The sequence below is a fragment of the Capricornis sumatraensis genome, chromosome 2 (assembly GCF_032405125.1).
Source record: "Capricornis sumatraensis isolate serow.1 chromosome 2, serow.2, whole genome shotgun sequence".
NCBI classification, from domain to species: Eukaryota; Metazoa; Chordata; class Mammalia; order Artiodactyla; family Bovidae; genus Capricornis; species Capricornis sumatraensis.
In genome coordinates this window covers 19754203-19772475 of record NC_091070.1, presented here as the reverse complement: position 1 = coordinate 19772475, position 18273 = coordinate 19754203, and the positions used below count along the sequence as shown (strand labels likewise).

Genomic DNA, 18273 nt, shown 5'->3' with positions numbered 1-18273 from the left:
TAAAATCTTAAACCAGAATTTAATGTTGCACCTGTCACAGCAGCAGGAAGCTTTGTACTTTGTGTGGAAGTAATAGCAAATGAGCTGAAAACAAATGAAGAGACACAAATTCTAGGTTAACAGCCACCTGGACGGCTTTATGAATTAATCATTTGCTTTTCACCCAGGAGGACTGAGGTTTTCCTGAAATCTGAAAAGAGCAAGTTGAAGTCATGGTGATTAGATGACTCTGCAGGGTTACAGAGAACACGTATGAGTAGGTGAAGTTTCATCTCAAGAGGCCAGTGTACAAGGCAGGAAAGTACTGATGTTTCATTTCAGATTTCAAAGGAGGTTTCCTCTACTTACTTGGAGAAAAGTTCAGAATAAATGTCAGTGGGATCTCAGAGAAATGGTTTTTGGTTTTCTTTTTTTTAAACATATCCTTCAGGGAACAGCATAAGTAACAATTGCATTTGTGTACCTCATATACAGATTTCTTTTGAAAAGATCTAAAAGCACTATGCCTATTACTAAAATGTAGTCAGTGAGATGATAAAATGTGGAAACTAAGAAATGGCCGATGGTTACAGAGCAAGATGGAAACTGGCAGTATCGTTTCAAAGAGTATGTGGTGGTAGTTGGTTTTGAAAGTGTTTTAAAACAAATGATACCAAGTTGAAACTTAAAAGACCCAGAGAACTAATAGACTCTACTTTCAATAGCTCTTATAAACACAGCAGTCTTAAATCACTTCTGACCTTCAAACGGACATAGATTTTATTATTGTCAATTGTTGTACTAACAGAACACAGGCCAGCTGCAGAATGAATCACATCCTCTTTCATAGAATTTAACAAAACAGGGATCAAACCTAACACGTTGTCACATAAATTTGATTACATCACACATGTCAATAACAAAATCTTACCTCTCTTGATTCCCAAAGTAATCAAGACTAGGAAACAAAGCAGTGAGTCAGCTATAAATCTGAAATAAACCTATTTTAAGAGAAATTCCCTGATCTGGAGTTTGTTGACTGTTCTATGCACATTCCAAATTCTAGATTTCTTAGAGGAAAATACCGTGCTAAGAAAAATATACTAAACTCATTCTGACCAGACAGTAGAGAGATTTTAAAAACATTAGCAAATGATTTTAAAGGGAAGATGAAGCGTTATTCTACCTGATTACTCAATGGAGAAGGGCTTCCTAAGTGGCTCAGTGGTGAAGAATCCACCTGCCAATGCAGGAGATAAAAGTTCCATCCCTGGGTCAGGAAGATCCCCTGGAAAAGGAGCTAGCACTCCAATATTCTGGTCTGGAAAATCTCACGGACAGAGGAGCCTAGAGGGCTACAGTCCATGGGGTCGCAGAGTCGGACAGGACTTAGGGACTAACCAACGTTCAGCAGAGAAAAGTAACGTGGGGGAGGAGGGGTAAAACATTCAGTAACAAGATGCAGTTGTTTATATCCAGCTATTTATAAACTTATTTAAGTTAAAGTGCTGAGCTGAGTTAGTGGGCATTTAAGTGAACAGCTATTTAAATGATTCAATTTGGGGTCCAGTCAAAACAAAAGTATTATCATCCTAAATCAGAATGAAAGAAATAATTGGTATTCTGCGTATTAAGAAATTTTAATTCTCTAGTTAAAGAATTTATTGTAATCTACATAGATTACATTATGGTTAGAAAAACCAGAAAGAATGTGTCTTAAAATCTTTTGCAGGTATTGATTTATAAACCTTGTCTCTTTTTTCATTAATATATTGCAAGATGGATAGATGGATTTATTTCTGTGTGGGTCGTTTAGTAAGTAAGATAACATATCAAGCCATATTTTGAAGAAAGGATGACAATACATCAAAAAGCAATGACCTCCATGTACAAACGACATATACATAGATAGATTGTGTTTGAGTTAGATGTGTTCAAGATCCTGAATAGATTAATAATCTTTGATAACAGGTATATTTTATTTAGCAGTCAATAGGGAGTAGCCTTTATTTATGTCACATCTGATAATAGAGCATGTTTAGAAATGAAGTAAACAGCCTCATTAAAAGATAATTTGGGATGCTTTAAAATTCCTAAGGTTAAAAGTACATTTCACAAACTTCCTAACTCCCAATTCTCAACCCTAATCTAATGCTGTTGTTTCTCCAATATTGGCCGACAGCCAATACTTGATCATTGATTTTACTGGTATGTAATCTGTATAAGTTAAAGTCACTGGAGAAATTTTTCTTTAAGATTTATAAATACAAGTTTTTCTCTAATGAATAGTTTATGTAAAGGCCGTGTTTAGCTGTTCTCCTCCTGGTAGGAGCTTCCGTGTAATAAATACGACTAATACAAATTTTGTTCAGTTTTTCTTCACAAGATTGAGCTAACCTGCTTAAGGACCCCTCCCAGAGAGGCACTGACCTGGGATGATTCATTCGGAGGGTCTGAAATTGAAAGCCGCCTTCCCTGAACACCTTTTAATGTGAAACAGAAGGTGGTCTTAAGCAGCATTCACTGTAATTAAAACAGTTATTTAAACCTGAAATTTAACCTGCTATAAAACTGTTAGAACTGTTAGAATATTATTAATTTCTGCATCCTCAGCTTGTGCCACAAAAAGTATTATCAGAAAACATCTTAGCCCCGTTTCTTTAAATGAAGCTAATTGAATCAGAACATAAATTGTGTTGTAATTACTTCAGCCATTCTCATCTTTTAAAAAAATCTTCCCCGTGGCAAGTTTCTTTCTTATACAGAAATGGAACAAAACTGTTGTTATGGAAACTGAGGATTTGGAGACGCTAGGACTTGGTGTAATATGCTAGAGATTGGTTAGATCTATTTGAATGGACTATGTATTTTACGCAAATTTCTGAATATTCATTTCTATAGTCTTCCTTGGAGGAGATGATAAGACATGCTAAAATATTGACAATAGCTGTGTAGATTTCCTTGCCTAATATGAATGTTTTAAATACAATTACAGAAGGGAATCGAAGAGGAAAAAGCAGACCTTCGTCATTTATGTTGTTTGCTTATGTTTTCTTTTAGCTCCTACGGAAGCGGCACATTGGAAATGATATTGTAACAATTGTTTTCCAAGAGCCAGGAGCACAGCCATTCAGCCCGAAAAACATCCGATCCCACTTTCAGCATGTTTTCGTCATCGTCAGGGTTCACAACCCCTGCACTGACAGTGTCTGTTACAGGTAATGGCTCCAGAGGTGGCTGGATGGGCATTGGTGGGTGGTCACATCGAAGGCCCCCTCCAGCTCTTCGGAAGTGGCAATGGGAAGTCTATCGCTATTTATTTCTGCCTTTAAACTGTGCATGCGGATGGCCAAATTCACAGGATGACGTAACCTGGTGGCACTGACATTCCCTAGACATGTTGGTTAGACACCTGCTGTTTCCATTCGCACCTCCTCCTTAGGTGGTGTCCCTCATCCACACCATCTGGTCATCAGCTAATTACTCATACTGCTAATTATATTTTGCTTTTGCTATGGCAGAAGCAGAGAAGAATGATCATAATAAGTAGGGAATAGTGAAAGTGAAAGTCGCTCAGTCATGTCCAACTCTTTGCAACCCCATGGACTGTGGACTATACAGTCCACGGAATTCTCCAGGCCAGAATACTGGAGTGGGTAGCCTTTCCCTTCTCCAGGGTGTCTTCCCAACCCAGGGATCGAACCCAGGTCTCCCACTTTGCAGGCAGATTCTTTACCAGCTGAGCCACAAGGAAAACCAAATAAGTAGGGAAGAGAAGTTTAAATTTTTTTTAAATTATTGCTATTATTTTAAAAAACCCAAACCTTTGCTTCAGGCTGACTTGATTCACTGTAACATTTCTGACTTCAGTCTTAGAGGCTTTATTAAGTGTTTGGTGGAATTGTTTCCATGTCCCTCATTGATGTAGTCTCATGAGTTACAGAATTCAAGGTCTACCTGCAGTGGCCTCTGCAGGAATCCTGGAGGGGATTAGTGTTGAAGAGAGTAAGAACCTGTGATGCTGGATTGACGTGAGTGTCATGCCAAGAAGATGTTTTGAGGATGGTCTAGCATGAGTAAAATGTCCTAAGAGAAATCTGTCCTTTTAGAATATGAAAGTTTATTGTAGTTTTGCATCCCTGAAATTTGGGAGACAAGGCTTTGTTAATTTTGAATAGTTCTTTTTTACTTAATGTAGCCATCTATACAGAAAGTGGCCAACCTAGGCTGCTAATTGGTTTGTTGTGAAATCTACAACTGTCTAATCCTAGGGGTAAGGCAGGTTAATTATAGGAGAACAAGCAAGTTCAGAGAACAGAACAAGTCAAGGTTACTTCTACTGACTGCCATCATCCCTCCCTATTCTGCAGTAACTATGTCTGATGAGCCCCCGTTATAAGCCCAGCTCTAGTTTAGGTATCTTATTTGTATTATTACCTCATTCAATTTTTAAAATCTATGAGGAGGCTTCCCTGGTGGCTCAGATTGTAAAGAGTCTACCTGCCATGTGGTAGACCCAGGTTCAATCCCTGGGTCGAGAAGATTCCCTGGAGGAGGAAATAGCAAACCACTCCGGTATTCTTGTCTGGGAAATCACATGGACAGAGGAACCTGTTGAGCTACAGTCCACGGAATCACGCAGAGTCGGACACGACTGAGCGACTTAACACTTTGATGAGGTGGGTACTGTTTTAATCCCCATTTTCACATGACAAAACTTGAGCGCATGGGAATAGGTAACTTGCCTGAGGTCAGCTGGTACTGGGCAGAGTGTAGGTTTGAATGCACCAAGTCTGATTTTAGAGTTTTGTCTCTTAACCACTCTACCCTGCTGCCTCACTCCATGCCATGTGAAATAGGGTCTTTGCTGCCCCTACTACCAACCTGCAGGCTGTTCCAGAATTTCTCGGATACCGAGTCTGTGTGAAAACTCCAAACCAAGGAGGTCTGTAGTTTCCTAGACTCAGTGGGTAGAAACTCAAGCTAAGGAAGCCTAGATCTAAAGCCCCTTAGCAAGAACATGGTCTCCAAAAGCTACGTTAGTTAGGTGTAGAAGGAAAGAATTAATGTAGAACATTTAACTGTAATTGGGATGGATAACTGAGTTTAGAAACTACACCCAAGCGATGGAAACGTGCTGTGTACTGGATTCCTGCAAAGGATTTCATACAGCTTTGTGGACAGAAAGCTAAATCCTGTTTTGAATCATCTCTAGGATGTTTGGGGAATGGAAAGCTATGTACTTTCTTTTAAAAAGAGATTCTTCTTTTAAAGGTCTTTGTCTTAGTGAATTGCTGTCCAGTAGAAATACAGTGCAAGTCACATATTCATTTTGTTTTTTCCAATAGCCATATTTTTTAAAGTAACAAGAAACAGGTAAAATTAATTTTAACAGTAGGTTTTTGCCCAGTGTAAAGTGAAAGTCCCTCAGTTGTGTCCAACTCTTTGCGACCCCATGGACTGTATTTTGACCCAATAATATATATTATTTACCTGTGATATCCAAATATTATAATTTCAACATATAATTTTAAAATTTTAAAAATTATTGAGAAATCTTACATATTTTTGGACCAAGACAAATCTCAAGTGCATTTTTGACTTACAGCTCACCTCAGTTAGGATGCTCAATTTTCATTGGAAATAATATGTATTTAGATGTCATAAAATTTGCAGTTGGAAAAGTACATTCATGATAGCTCATTCCAAACATACTTTTAAAAGACTTTTGGAAAACTGAATCAAGTGACAGTTTTTAAAATTTAATATGATTTAATACTCCTTGACTATACCAGCCACATTTTCAGTGCTTAATAGCCACTGAAGTGTGTCCAGTGCAAGGCTAAATACACTGATATAAGGAGGAAAGATGTCTGAGCCTTCTTCAATACTTGACGGGTAGAGGAAGTGGTATCTATTTTATTCTTTTCAGACTCTCCTCCCCAGCCTGAGAATCATGATTTTTGCTTGCTCTTTTTTTTCTCTCTCTCATTTTTAATCTCTTACCTGGAGACCGCATATTCTTAGCCTACCTTGTGATGCTGGATGCCTTTGCAGGAGGACCCTGAACACCCCAGCTCACAAGACATGGGCTAGTCTGGAATTCCCTAGTTGCCAAGCTTGCCTGAAGACCCAGTACACTGAATTTTGGAACTATAGTAGTGAGCTTTTCCTGTAAAAGACTTTAGGTACCTGGGTTTTTCTCCGTCCTTCTCAAATTCGGGTCGACATGTTTCCTGAAGTATGTGGTGATGCCAGATGTTTATAGGCCCAGAATAACTAGGGTACCTCGCTTGTAGTCTTTAATGCTTGGGAAAAGGATGTGAAGGTTTATTTTCTCATGAAAACGTATTAGGAAATAGAATGGAAAATTTGTACCAATTTTAAGATAAAATGTGGATCTTCAAAGAGTTTTCATACATGTGGGGTTTTCTTATACCCCAGTCCCTCCCCCAAACTACTAGGGATATGAATTCATAGACCTCTTTCATTAGGGATACTCTGGTAGGAAAGGTTGGAGATACATTTAATTTATACAAATTTTATGTAAATCTACTTTTAATTTTGTCTGTAAGAGATGTACTTAGGATATTCAAATGCTTTTCCTGATTTACAGTCTCTTGTTGCCAGCTTTCTCCACTGTGAACACTCAACGTTTATTTACTGACATCTACTTGGTGCCCAGAGTGTGGACAGTTAGTTCCTCGAAGGAGTGTCTTGCTGTAATTGTGTAGAGAATTGTGGGGTCAATACAGGCTAAGGATACAAAGAACGTTTAGCCGGGAAAATAGGATTCAGTGTATGTTGTGTAGCACAGATGGTGGAATTCAGTGGCAAATTAGAAATAATTCTGTGAGTCAGGGTGTGGATAGCGGTACAGATGGACACATAAACATGGGAAGGACACTGGTAAGTACAGTAAGAAGGCTGTGTTGTTGGAGAGATTAGTGGGCTGTAGAGGCCCTAGGATTCTAGGCCTTCAGACAACAGTATATAAAGTATATAAATAGACTTTTAGGAAAACTTACTCATTGTCAACATGCAAAGTAATTTATATACAAAAATGTAAAATTTAGAGTTTATTGTTACTCATTTATTTTTTCACTAGTTCTTTGCAGCCCTAATCAAAATATGCTAGGCAAGTATTCTAGGCTCTAGGATTCAACAGGAGAGCAGAGAGGGGGAAAAAAAGTCCCTATAGTGAATATGGAAATGAGACTCTGAAATAATGTGTGCTGTACCACCCTGGGAACTATAATAGACTGTTTATACAGGAAAAACTGACTAATCCAAGTTAATTCCAGAGTCTAGTTAACCTTGAATAGTAGGCATAGCCAAGAACTCAAGTTAATCACTAAGTCTGAGTACTAAAGCCTATCCTCATACCTGATAAGAGAGCCTGCTGGTCTCTGTTATTTCACTAGTGTCATTACAAAGAGCTTGATTGTCTGATTTCAGTTGACAGAATAGATTAGAAGCAACAAATCAGAAAGATGAACCATTTAGTGGCAAGGATGTACTGAAAGCATCAATTAGTGATGACTGATAAGGGAGATACAGAAAAATGAGTCATGTTTAACATACAGATTTAATAAGCATAGCAATCCAAGGTCATTTGACTTGGGACCAAACAACCAAATGTACGCCATTCACCCCAAGGGCCTCAATTTATAAAAACACAGTGCAGAAATTTTACGACCATTTTTTTAAACAGCTAATGAATGGATAGATCTAGACATTGATCATCAAAGGTTGCAAATATCATAAAAAGAGACAACTGTGTGTGTCTCATAATGGAAGAACACAACCCCCTCTAGGAATCAGTCTTATCCCTCTTTCCAAAATCGAATGTGAATCTGATCAAACATCTAGAGAAGCCAAGTTGCAAGAAATATAAAAGACTATAGAACATGTTTTTATTCAGGAAAATTCAGGCTCTGGACAACTCTGGAACACATAGCCCAGTTTCTTCAACAAATACGTTGCAAGAAATAAAGGGGAGGTGAAGTGAGAAAAGCAGAGGAGCGTTAACAAAATTCAAAATTTTAAGATTAATTAATTGCAATGTATGAGCCTTATTTGGATCCATTTCAGGCAAAAAATTTTAGAACATCTTTAACAGTTGAAAGTTGCTTTTTGATGAAATTAAAGAATTACTGTTAACTTTAAAACTAGTGTTGTAATAAGTAGTTTTAATAAATACTCATCTTCAAAACAGATGTTAAATTGTGATCAGGAGCTATGTTTAGGAAGTAGATATACATATATATATTATTCCTCTTAGGAGGATTTCCATATTCAGTGGTTAAGATGTAGTAAATGTTGAAATGAGTTAGTATGATGTAGTGCAGAAAGCACTTTGAACCAGACCAGACTGTTAAACATCTCAGATCTTAAATTTCCCTTTCTGTGCAGTAGAAGACTGCTTGACCCCTACCTAAAAATCCCCTAAGTATCTGGTGTAGGCAGGGAAGTGTGGTATATGTACATTAAATGACCATACCTTTCTTCTTTCCTTCTCTTGAATAAAAATAAATAAATATGCAAGCTTCAACTGTGTGTCTCACAGTTGAAAAATCAACTGTGTCTCAAAAGAAAAATCAAAGTGGGTCAAGTGGTGAGATTCTTTCAGAAAGTCTATTCCCAGCTATCATTAATCAGCATCCTTCTTGTCCCGTATGGCTGTCCTTTCTATGACAAGATTCTGAAAATGTCACTCTTGGTGCTGAAAACCATTTAGGCAGTGTTGAGACTCCCTGGCATAGCCTACCACATGGAGTCCTTCAGGTCTGGCCTCTCTTATCCCTCAGCGTCCGCTGGCCCCTCTCCCAGTCCTCCCATTCCCACCCCCTACCTCCCCATCATGGGGCTACTTAACAGCCCTTTCTCTCTGCACATGCCACTCTCTGGGCAAGAGTGCCTCCTCTCACACACACCCTGGCCCGCCTTCATCCAGGAATGCCTGCTCTTCTTTTCTCTGGGAGGGCTTCCCTGACCTCCCAGGACTGGATAAAGTATCTTTCCTGAGTGTTCCAGTAGCATGCCAAACTCTCTCCAGGAGAGTGCTCAGCCCAGGAGAGGTAGCCCCACACCAGGCTTTGACCTTCTGGAAGACTGAGCCTGTGACATCCGCCCTTGGTCCTGGCATATAGTCAGGTGTTGGTGATTGAAGACTGTTAGCAGTAGAGATCCCCCAGGGAGGGGACGGTGGGTACCCATTTGTTCTGCTGCTCATCTTTCCTGTCCTTTGCTAGGGTCTGCTTTCTTGGAAAGCTCCCCAAGTTGGCAGTCTGATCTGAGCTTCTAAACTCGACAGTTTTGATGCTAAGTCCCCTTCCTCTTAAATGTCATTCTTTATTGCTGTTGCCATGGTGCTTCAGAAGTCTTACTCTTCTCACTCTGTCATTGAGACCTCTGTTGAGATGTCTCTGCAGCATTCCCATGTATCAGCTTGCGACTTCATCCAAGGTCTTTGATGCCAGCAAAGGCCCAGGCCCGCTGGCAGCGGCCTAATGGTGATCTCTTTGGCTGTGTGACTCTTGTAGATGGTCCCTTTCGCAAGCACCTTAAGCGTGGGAAATTTAAAAACATAGCCCCAGGGAAATTTAAAAACATAGCAGGGAGTACATGTGGTCTTGTCACACTGCCGGTTATCCAGAAGCTCAGATTCCCATCCTGGCTCACTCTAACAAGCTCTGGAAAAATTGTTGTTCTTCTCCGAGGCTGTTTCCTGGAGAAGTGAAGAATGTGTACCAGCTGTTCAAACGGAGGTTCAAGGATGTGTCAAACGACAGAGTGAAAGAAAACACCTTCCTGGTCCCTCAGTGGCTTCAAGATGAGGGGAACAGAACAGATTTTTGTGTTAAAATGAATATAGATACTCTTCAGTGGAATGTAAAATCAAGATGAATGTTAAGATGAAACTCAAGATTCTGTTGACAAGAGTTTGAGGAACCCTGACTTCGCTTAAGTATCCTCCCCCCACCCACTGCTAACTTTGCATAACCCTTTCAGCTTTTGATCTTCTGTCTGTCATCCAGATAACCCACTTGAGTAGATAACCCTCCTAGTCCTTGACAGTGCTGAGCATGTAAGGCATGGCTGTTATTTTAAAGAATGTATTATTTCTCAAGAGATACAGTATTGCATACTAGGCTAAGTATGGCCAAGTAGCTCTTTGGAATGTGCTTTTTAAAATAGCAAAAGCCATTTATAATTAATTCATCTCAAGTATCTATATATAGCACACTGAAATTCTAGAAAGGCTTCTTTTCTTACGAAGGCAAGAAAAAAAATTTCTTTATACTTAGCTTAAAACAGACCTTATTATCAAGAGTTCAGAATTGGTGGCATCTAAATTAATGAGCTTTTAACCTTGTAGAAAACCTTGAAAGTTAGAGTTACCCAACATAAAGCCCTTTGTTTGAAAAGAGCATTCTAGGGTATCATCTTCCTCATCTTCTTCTGTAAGGATTCTGTTTCTAATGATGCAAAGCTGATTTTAGTGTCTGTATCATTTACCTCCCTACCGTGATGAATCACTGATAATTATATGTTAAGGGTTCAGGTTTCTTCCCTCATAGTTCATTCTTGAGTCTTCTAATTATTGGAGGGTGTTCGATAAATGTTTGTCTAACGTTCTATTAGCTAATAAATAGATCTATTAGACAACCCATGAATTTAAGGGGCAAGTGGATGGATGGTGCCCATATCAACACCTTCTGCTAAGCATTTTTCTCTCCTTGTTTAAAATAAAATCTCTGCTGTTTCTTGAGAATAATGATATGAAATTAGCAAGAGAATAAATTTTCCATTTAAAAAGGAAAGATATTAAGTATTTCTGGGTCCTTCTGGGATTCCTCTTAGAAAAGCAAGTGAATCTGGATTTTCGCATCATCTGCTTGACTTGGAAAAAAAAAAAAGATCAAATTAAAATTATACAGCTGTCAGCATTCAAGCCAGACAGTTCACATTAGACAGGAAAAACTGCCTTTCTAATACTGATGTAATTAGCTATCGTACAGATGGAGGTTTCTGTGAATTCTCATCTCCAGTTACAAAATAGAATGTTGCCTGCCACCTTTCTTTGTCATGAAATGAACTAGGTAGTCTTTTTTTTTTTTAATAAATTTGTAAAAAGCCATTTTCAGAAATAGGCCATCTTGTGGCATATTCTGACAAAATATATAATTTGTCTCCTGAGGATGCTGATTTTTATTTATTTATCCTACTTTCACGAGCAATAATCATTTTTGGAAAAGCAAAGCCAAGTATCTTCAAGCAAGTCCTTGAGATAAAGAAAAAATTGTGCAAGTTTAATTTGAAAGTTGTACGCTCTTTGATTATGTCCTTTCGAGTCTGAGAATTCTAGAGAAACAGATTTTGTATTCTTTGTACAATTGCATAATTGATTCTCTTTTAAATAACTGGATAATTTGAAAAGAGGATGTTTGATCTGTTAGAATCATCATTTCCAGTCCTCTCAAACTTTGCTCAGGTCCTGGAAGGAGATCTTGAAATACGATATAAAACACACAACCGCCCCACTTTCATTTAATTCCTGTTGTTGTTTTAGAAAAAACTTAAGTCTTTTTCCTTTTGAGATTAAAAGTAATAGATTAGTATAGATACTTGTAGATCCTTGTCTTGCACCCAATTTCAGCAATACAGATGCAAAGGAAGTGACTGGAACAGGCTTTCTCAACTCAATCTTGCTTAAAGGAATGGGGAAAGGAACATATTTTCCTTACAAATTGTCAGAATCAAATACCAAAAGTAGAGAATTTAGACCAGAGAATAGCGTCATTTAAAAATATGATTGGTAAAGCACTGTTGGTATTACCACCTAAAAATTATAATCCTTTTCTGTTATCCAAATTTCAAGTTTCATTTTAAAATTATGCTTTTGGGAGAATTCCTTGGTGGTCCAGTGGTTAGGACTTGGCTGTTTCACTGCTGAGGCCCAGGTTCAGTCCCTGCTTGGGGAACTAAGATCCAGCAAGCTATTTGGTGCAACCAAAGCAGTTTAATAACAGAGAATTAAAAAAAAAAAAAAAAAAACTCATGCTTTTTGATCTGGTTGCTTAAGGCCTGACACATAGGAAAAAATAATATGGTTAATTTTTTTTAATCCATTCCTCTTCTTTGTATACATATCTTTGGATGTTTGCATTAGAAGATGACTTCTGTGGTTGTCCTGTCTAAAATGGGGACTGTATTTGTGTTCCTACAGAATCTGTGTTGTTGTTTAGTCACTAAGTCATATCTGACTCTTCTGTGACCCCGTGGACTGTAGCCCACCAGGCCTCTATGTCCATGGGTTTTCCCAGGCAAGAATACTGGAATGGGTTGCCATTTCCTTCTCCAGGGGATCTTCCCAACCCAGGGATCAAACCCGTGTCTTGTGCATTGCCAGGTGGATTCTTTACCACTCAGCCACCTGGGAAGCCCCTATAAAATCTATACTTGTTCTGAAAGGTGTTTATAGTAACCACCCCTCCCCACTTGGGAATAATCACTAAGTATTTTAATGTTGTCTCTTGTAAAGAATATTACAGTTAAATCTTTTCTTCTTGGAGTTATGGTTGATTTACTACCTGTTAATGAAAGTTTTTACCTTAAGTTTTTGGGTATCTTGACCTAGAAAAAATGTTGTTTCCTAAGTCCTAAATATGATTGAATGGAAAAGTATGTTCATGTTAAGCAGAAGGGTATGTTGTTTCTTGTGGGAAGATGACAGTTATTTTCCTTTTGAAAGATATCTTTGTCATTGAGAAAATGTATTTTATTCTCTTGCTGTGAGTCTGAGAAATATTGACCAGCCTCTTTCTCACTGATCTTCGTCTCTTTAGTGTGGCTGTCACCAGGTCCAGAGATGTGCCTTCTTTCGGACCTCCCATCCCGAAAGGGGTCACCTTCCCTAAGTCAAATGTGTTCAGGGACTTCCTTTTGGCCAAAGTGATCAATGCAGAAAATGCTGCTCATAAGTCAGAAAAGTTCCGGGCCATGGCGACGCGGACCCGCCAGGAGTACCTGAAAGACCTGGCAGAAAAGAACGTCACCAACACCCCCATCGACCCCTCCGGCAAGTTTCCGTTCATCTCTCTGGCCTCCAAAAAGAAGGAAAAGTCCAAGCCATACCCAGGAGCTGAGCTCAGTAGCATGGGAGCCATCGTGTGGGCCGTCCGGGCCAAGGACTACAACAAGGCGATGGAGATAGACTGCCTCCTTGGGGTCTCCAGTGAGTTCATCGTCCTCATCGAGCAGGAAACAAAGAGTGTGGTTTTCAACTGTTCCTGCAGAGATGTGATAGGGTGGACTTCAACCGACGCCAGCCTCAAAATCTTCTACGAGCGAGGCGAATGTGTGTCCGTGGAGAGTTTTGTTAACAATGATGACATCAAAGAGATTGTCAAAAGGCTTCAGGTCAGTGTTTTTCTTCCACTTCCCTTTCATCAAGCTTTCCATGCAGGCGAGAGCCAAGTTATAGAAGCCCATCCTGTTTTATTATTAGGTCCTCTGAGAACTCCCTTCATGGTGGGAAGGAACCCAGAGTTTATGTCATGCTCGCTTCCCATCATTTTTTTCAGCTGGACAAGTAGCAGAACAAGTGGGGAAAGACACATTGACTGTGCATCTTTGTTGGAAACTCATTTGCATGTGACCTGATCCCATTGCCGTGGTAACTGATGATGTAGCCCAGCCAGTCTGCTTCAGCTGGTGAAAACAGTTGTTGGATTGAGTATCTGCTGCTTTGAATGTCTTAAGGGCAAAATGAACAGCAGAACACCCATTTTTCTTCATTGCCAGCTCCCTGTAGGTCTCTGTTAGAGGTTTCCTTGTAACTTCAGAGAAGCCATTGAGTTCTTTGGACGCAACAAGTGTGTTCCTTTGGGCCTAATGAATGGAGATTAGAGAAGGCAAAATAACCAGCCTGCTCTTCAGCTGGCATTAGGGTATTCAGAAATAACCCTGGCTGTCCCCGCATACCACTTAAGACCCTAGTGGGTTCATCAGACTGTGATATCTTTTGTGTCTTTGTCTAGTTCGTGTCAAAAGGCTGTGAATCGGTGGAGATGACTCTGCGAAGGAATGGGCTGGGACAGCTCGGCTTTCATGTCAACTATGAGGGCATCGTGGCAGATGTGGAGCCCTACGGCTATGCCTGGCAGGCAGGGCTGAGGCAGGGCAGCCGGCTGGTGGAGATCTGCAAGGTGGCCGTGGCCACTCTGAGCCATGAGCAGATGATCGACCTCCTGAGAACATCGGTCACAGTGAAGGTCGTCATCATCCCCCCACATGATGACTGCACCCCGCGGAGGTAGGTCTGAGAGTTGAGGGCCATTGATGTACCATGGAGAACATTCCCCAACTGGCTAGGAGTGTAGGGGGGCGTGTGAAGAGCGCTCGGTTACAGGCGATGCTGAAAGTTCCCTCCACGGAAGGTCTGGCTCAGGACACAGCTCCCTTTAAGCATGTGGCAACAGCAGCTGGAAAGAATCACCAGCTTGGACCATTCCCAGGATTTACACCTCTGGGTATATAACGTCACTGTCACAGACAGAGAAGTCTGGTAAATATACCCTTTAAATATCTTGCACCAGTAGCTGAGAAACATGGAATATTTGATGTTAAGAGACACTCAGCATGACGAACTGTCAAACGCGTTTCTTTTGTGTTCCGTGACCCTGATTTTCCTGCATCTCCCATGTAGCCAGTTGCTGTCCCAAACTCTTGAAGTACTGTTTTTGACCCCTGCTGTCTCAGCCTGGAGGGCTGAATATGACTTCCAAGCTTTTTCTTAAGTGCATCTGCGTGTGTCAGAAGTCAACGTCAGACAAGCTGGTCCTGCTCGTGATGCCGGGGCAGTGTAGTTCCCCGACTTTACAAAGGGGAGCCCGGGAGCTCCCCGCCCCTCCCAGCTTCTGCCAAGCCTGCAGCACTCCTGAAAATTTAATTTCTCTGTCTCTGGGGAGATTTCCTGATGGAACAGATTTAATCAACTGTTTCTTTTCTCCTTTGAGCATGCACATGCTATTTTTGCTAGTGTGTGTGTTTTGTTTTTTTTTTTCAATCCGTTAAGTTGGTTTAAACACGTTATTTTCTAAGAGTTTCTCTTAAGCTTTGGCAATTAATGCTTAGGCTTCCTGAGGCCAAGACAATATTCTTATGTTATTTTTTCCCCAAAAAACATGACCAGTCCTGCACCTGAGCTTTTATGGATTCATGAATGTCAGATGGTAGAATGTGTAAACAGTTAGGATGGGTTATTTGCGCCCTTTAAAAGGAAAAAGTAAGCAGCGATGGCAATATCGGTGTACTTGAGTTCTTCAGACCAAGTGTTACAGACCAGACTGTGCTGAGGATAGTGTTTAGTACTGCTTACCTCGTAGGTGGATGCGCTGATGTCAGAATGTGATGAAAATCCCCTTCTTTCATAGTTTTAAGAACTGCTCCCTTTCTGATGACTAGATTTCCCTGGAAACCAAAATTTTATCCAGAGCTTTTTGTTTTAGCTATTTCGAGGGCAGGGAGGGTTTATTCTGAAACTACCTTCATTTCCTCAAGTACATAGTATTAATGTTAAGTATTTTGCTTAACTGTAATTCAAGAATGACTCTTGAGTGCGATCGGAAAGGCAACCAGGTCCTTGCAGCACTCCCCAAGTGCTCTGTGATCCTCTTCCTCTTTCTTTGGCCTGTCTTCCATCCCATAGTCTCTCCTGTGAATTGTCTACTTAATAGTCTATATGTCTAAACAGGCACTTATAAACTGGAGAAAATAACCAAGCTATGTAACTTGCCTGGGCTTCCCTGGCAGCTCAGCTGGTAAAGAATCCACCTACAGTGCGGGATTCCTGGGTCGGGAAGATCCGCTGGAGGCGTGATAGGCTGCCTACTCCAGTATTCTTGGGCTTCCCTGGTGGTTCCGTTGGTAAAGAATCCATCTGCAATGCGGGAGGCCTGGGTTGGGAAGATCTCCTGGAGAAAGGAACAGCTACCCACTCTAGTATTCTGGCCTGGAGAATTCCAAGGACTAAATAGTTCATGGGGTCACAAAGAGTCAGACACGACTGAGCAACTTTCACTTTTCATGTAACTTGACAGCCTTAGGTACACACAGTACAGCGCTACAGAGGCTGGTCTAAGGACTGCTCTACTCCAAAGGAAGCCTGTTGATCGTCAGACGCCATCTGTCTGCTCAGGGGTCTTTCCCCATGTTTCTAGGCTCTTTGGTTCATGGGGAGAGGGAAATAGATGTGTATGTGAGAGGAAATGGGATGGAATGGCAACATTACTGACATTGAACTGTGAATGGTAGTTACTAGAAAGATGGGTCCGTCTGAGCCACAAGTCTGGGCATAGAAAGATGGGTCCATGACAGGAGGTGGTTTGTCTACAGCAAAATACTAGACTAGATAAAATCTAATTTGCTGTGGTGTATTGGTAAAAACAAGTAATATTTGCTGAGTTATTAATTTAATATGCCAGGCCCTAGAAAAAAGTACTTTTATATGGATTAGCAAATTTAATCCATGTAAAAACCCTGTGAAGTAATAGTATTAATATTACTCCTAGTTAAAGGAAACCCACAGTCAGAAAGGCTAGTAACTCTGCAGCCTCATCTGGCAAATCCAGGTCTAACTTGAGAATCCAGTCTCTTAGCTTTGTATGCTTGGGACAGAAATCCTTTCCCTGTGTACCAGTGGAAGCAGGGATATGCTGGTAAACTGGCTTTCTGGGGGAAAGAACCTTGGTTTGTAGTATTTGCTGATTCCCATGGTGCACATATTCCTGCTGTGGCTGATTTCAAGTGACCAGTATGTCACCCCTGAATGCACACCCAGGATAGATGCTCAGAGTCTGATCCTGCAAACCAAGGCCGACCAGCTCCAGCACAGCCTTTGTGGATGAGCTGTATTTTCCTTCATCTCCCCTTACGGCTTCTGGAGCATCATTATCATCCTCTAGTAGCCGTGGAGCCGGCAGTGATGGGACAGAAGAGCATTAGGAACCTGCCTCGGCGTGGGAAGGTATGGGATGGGGGGCTGATTAGCGCACTGCACAGCCCCGCGGGCCTCAGAGATTCACTCTGGCCCTTTCACTAGAGTTTCCACCTGAGACGCCACGACTGACCTATGTGGGTCTGAAATGATGCCCTGCATGCCTCCGGAGGACCAGAAGCCCGCTCTCCCCTTCCCTCCCTTAGAGACAACTTCAAAGGAACAGCTGAAGCAGTAATACCTTGCTACAGTTTTCAGCAAAATAAGATAATGCTCTTCTGTCACTTTTTCCCCCTCTCCTCCGCACTTCACACTCCCACGACTGTTTTGCTCGCAGCTAATTACTCTGCTCTTTGACTAGTCACTCTCCCCCCTGTCAGCTTGTGCTGCCGCTCCAGGGCCAGGAAGAGCGGGCCTCCTGGAAGCACGCTGCCCACCCTTCCCACATGCATGTTTCTCAGGGTGCCCTGGACCCGAGGATCACAGGGCCCAGGCTCTCGCGTGGGGATTGTATGTAATCACCAACATCCATGTATGCTCACATGGAGGCATCACTAGTTTTAGAAAGGCTAAGTTTTTTGTTTTTTAATGAAATGGCCAGTTTAACAACAATAAAATGGGGCTTCAGCAACACCTATAAAGTCCAACTCTTCTCCCTGTCCTCAGGAAATAAGCAGACCCTCCATGATTTCTCCCATAGGAAAGTGTATTAAAAAGAAGATGGGACAGGGGAGGTAAAGCAAAATTCCTGAGGCCCTACTATGTACTGGATTTTTTTTTAAGTCATCATGGCAGCCTCATTTCCATTGAAACCGTGAGCAGAATAAGGATTGCAGAGGTTTAGTAACTGCAGAGTGAGCGTGGGCAACTAGGGTGATGGCATGATGGAAGCAGTCCTGGCAGAAACAGGTTTGGGATTTAGCTGTGGACTTCACCGGAAGGCTCCCCCCAGGGGAGGGACCTCCCACCCTGTCCATCACCAGTGGGAGTGTATAACCAGCTGTATGTCTTAGTGTCCGTGACTGCTGACTCGAGCCGTCATTCTTGTGGCAAGATGAGAAATACCTAGATAGTGGATTCAGTTGTGATGCTCTGAATAGTATTGCATGGGAGTGGTGGGCCTTCATTCTGCTGAGGGCCACCAGCCTTGGGACTTATTTTTTTAATTGAAATATAGTACTCTTGCCTGGAAAGTCCCATGGACAGAGGAGCCTGGTAGGCTGCAGTCCACAGAGTCACTAACAGTCGGACATGACTGAGCGACTTCACTTTCACTTTTCACTTTCATGCAT

The 18273-nt window shown here is 41.2% G+C and overlaps 1 protein-coding gene across 4 annotated transcripts in view; it reads left to right on the top strand.

The window, feature by feature from the left end:
* SIPA1L1 (signal induced proliferation associated 1 like 1) overlaps positions 1-18273 on the top strand; it is a 137006-nt gene that overhangs the window by 51720 nt on the left and 67013 nt on the right. For all 4 annotated transcript variants that reach the window (XM_068963651.1, XM_068963649.1, XM_068963648.1 and 1 more), the window contains exons 6-8: positions 3040-3197; positions 12831-13404; positions 14025-14299. In XM_068963651.1, coding sequence (XP_068819752.1) covers positions 3040-3197; positions 12831-13404; positions 14025-14299 — 1007 coding nt within the window. The remainder of the gene's footprint in view (positions 1-3039; positions 3198-12830; positions 13405-14024; positions 14300-18273) is intronic.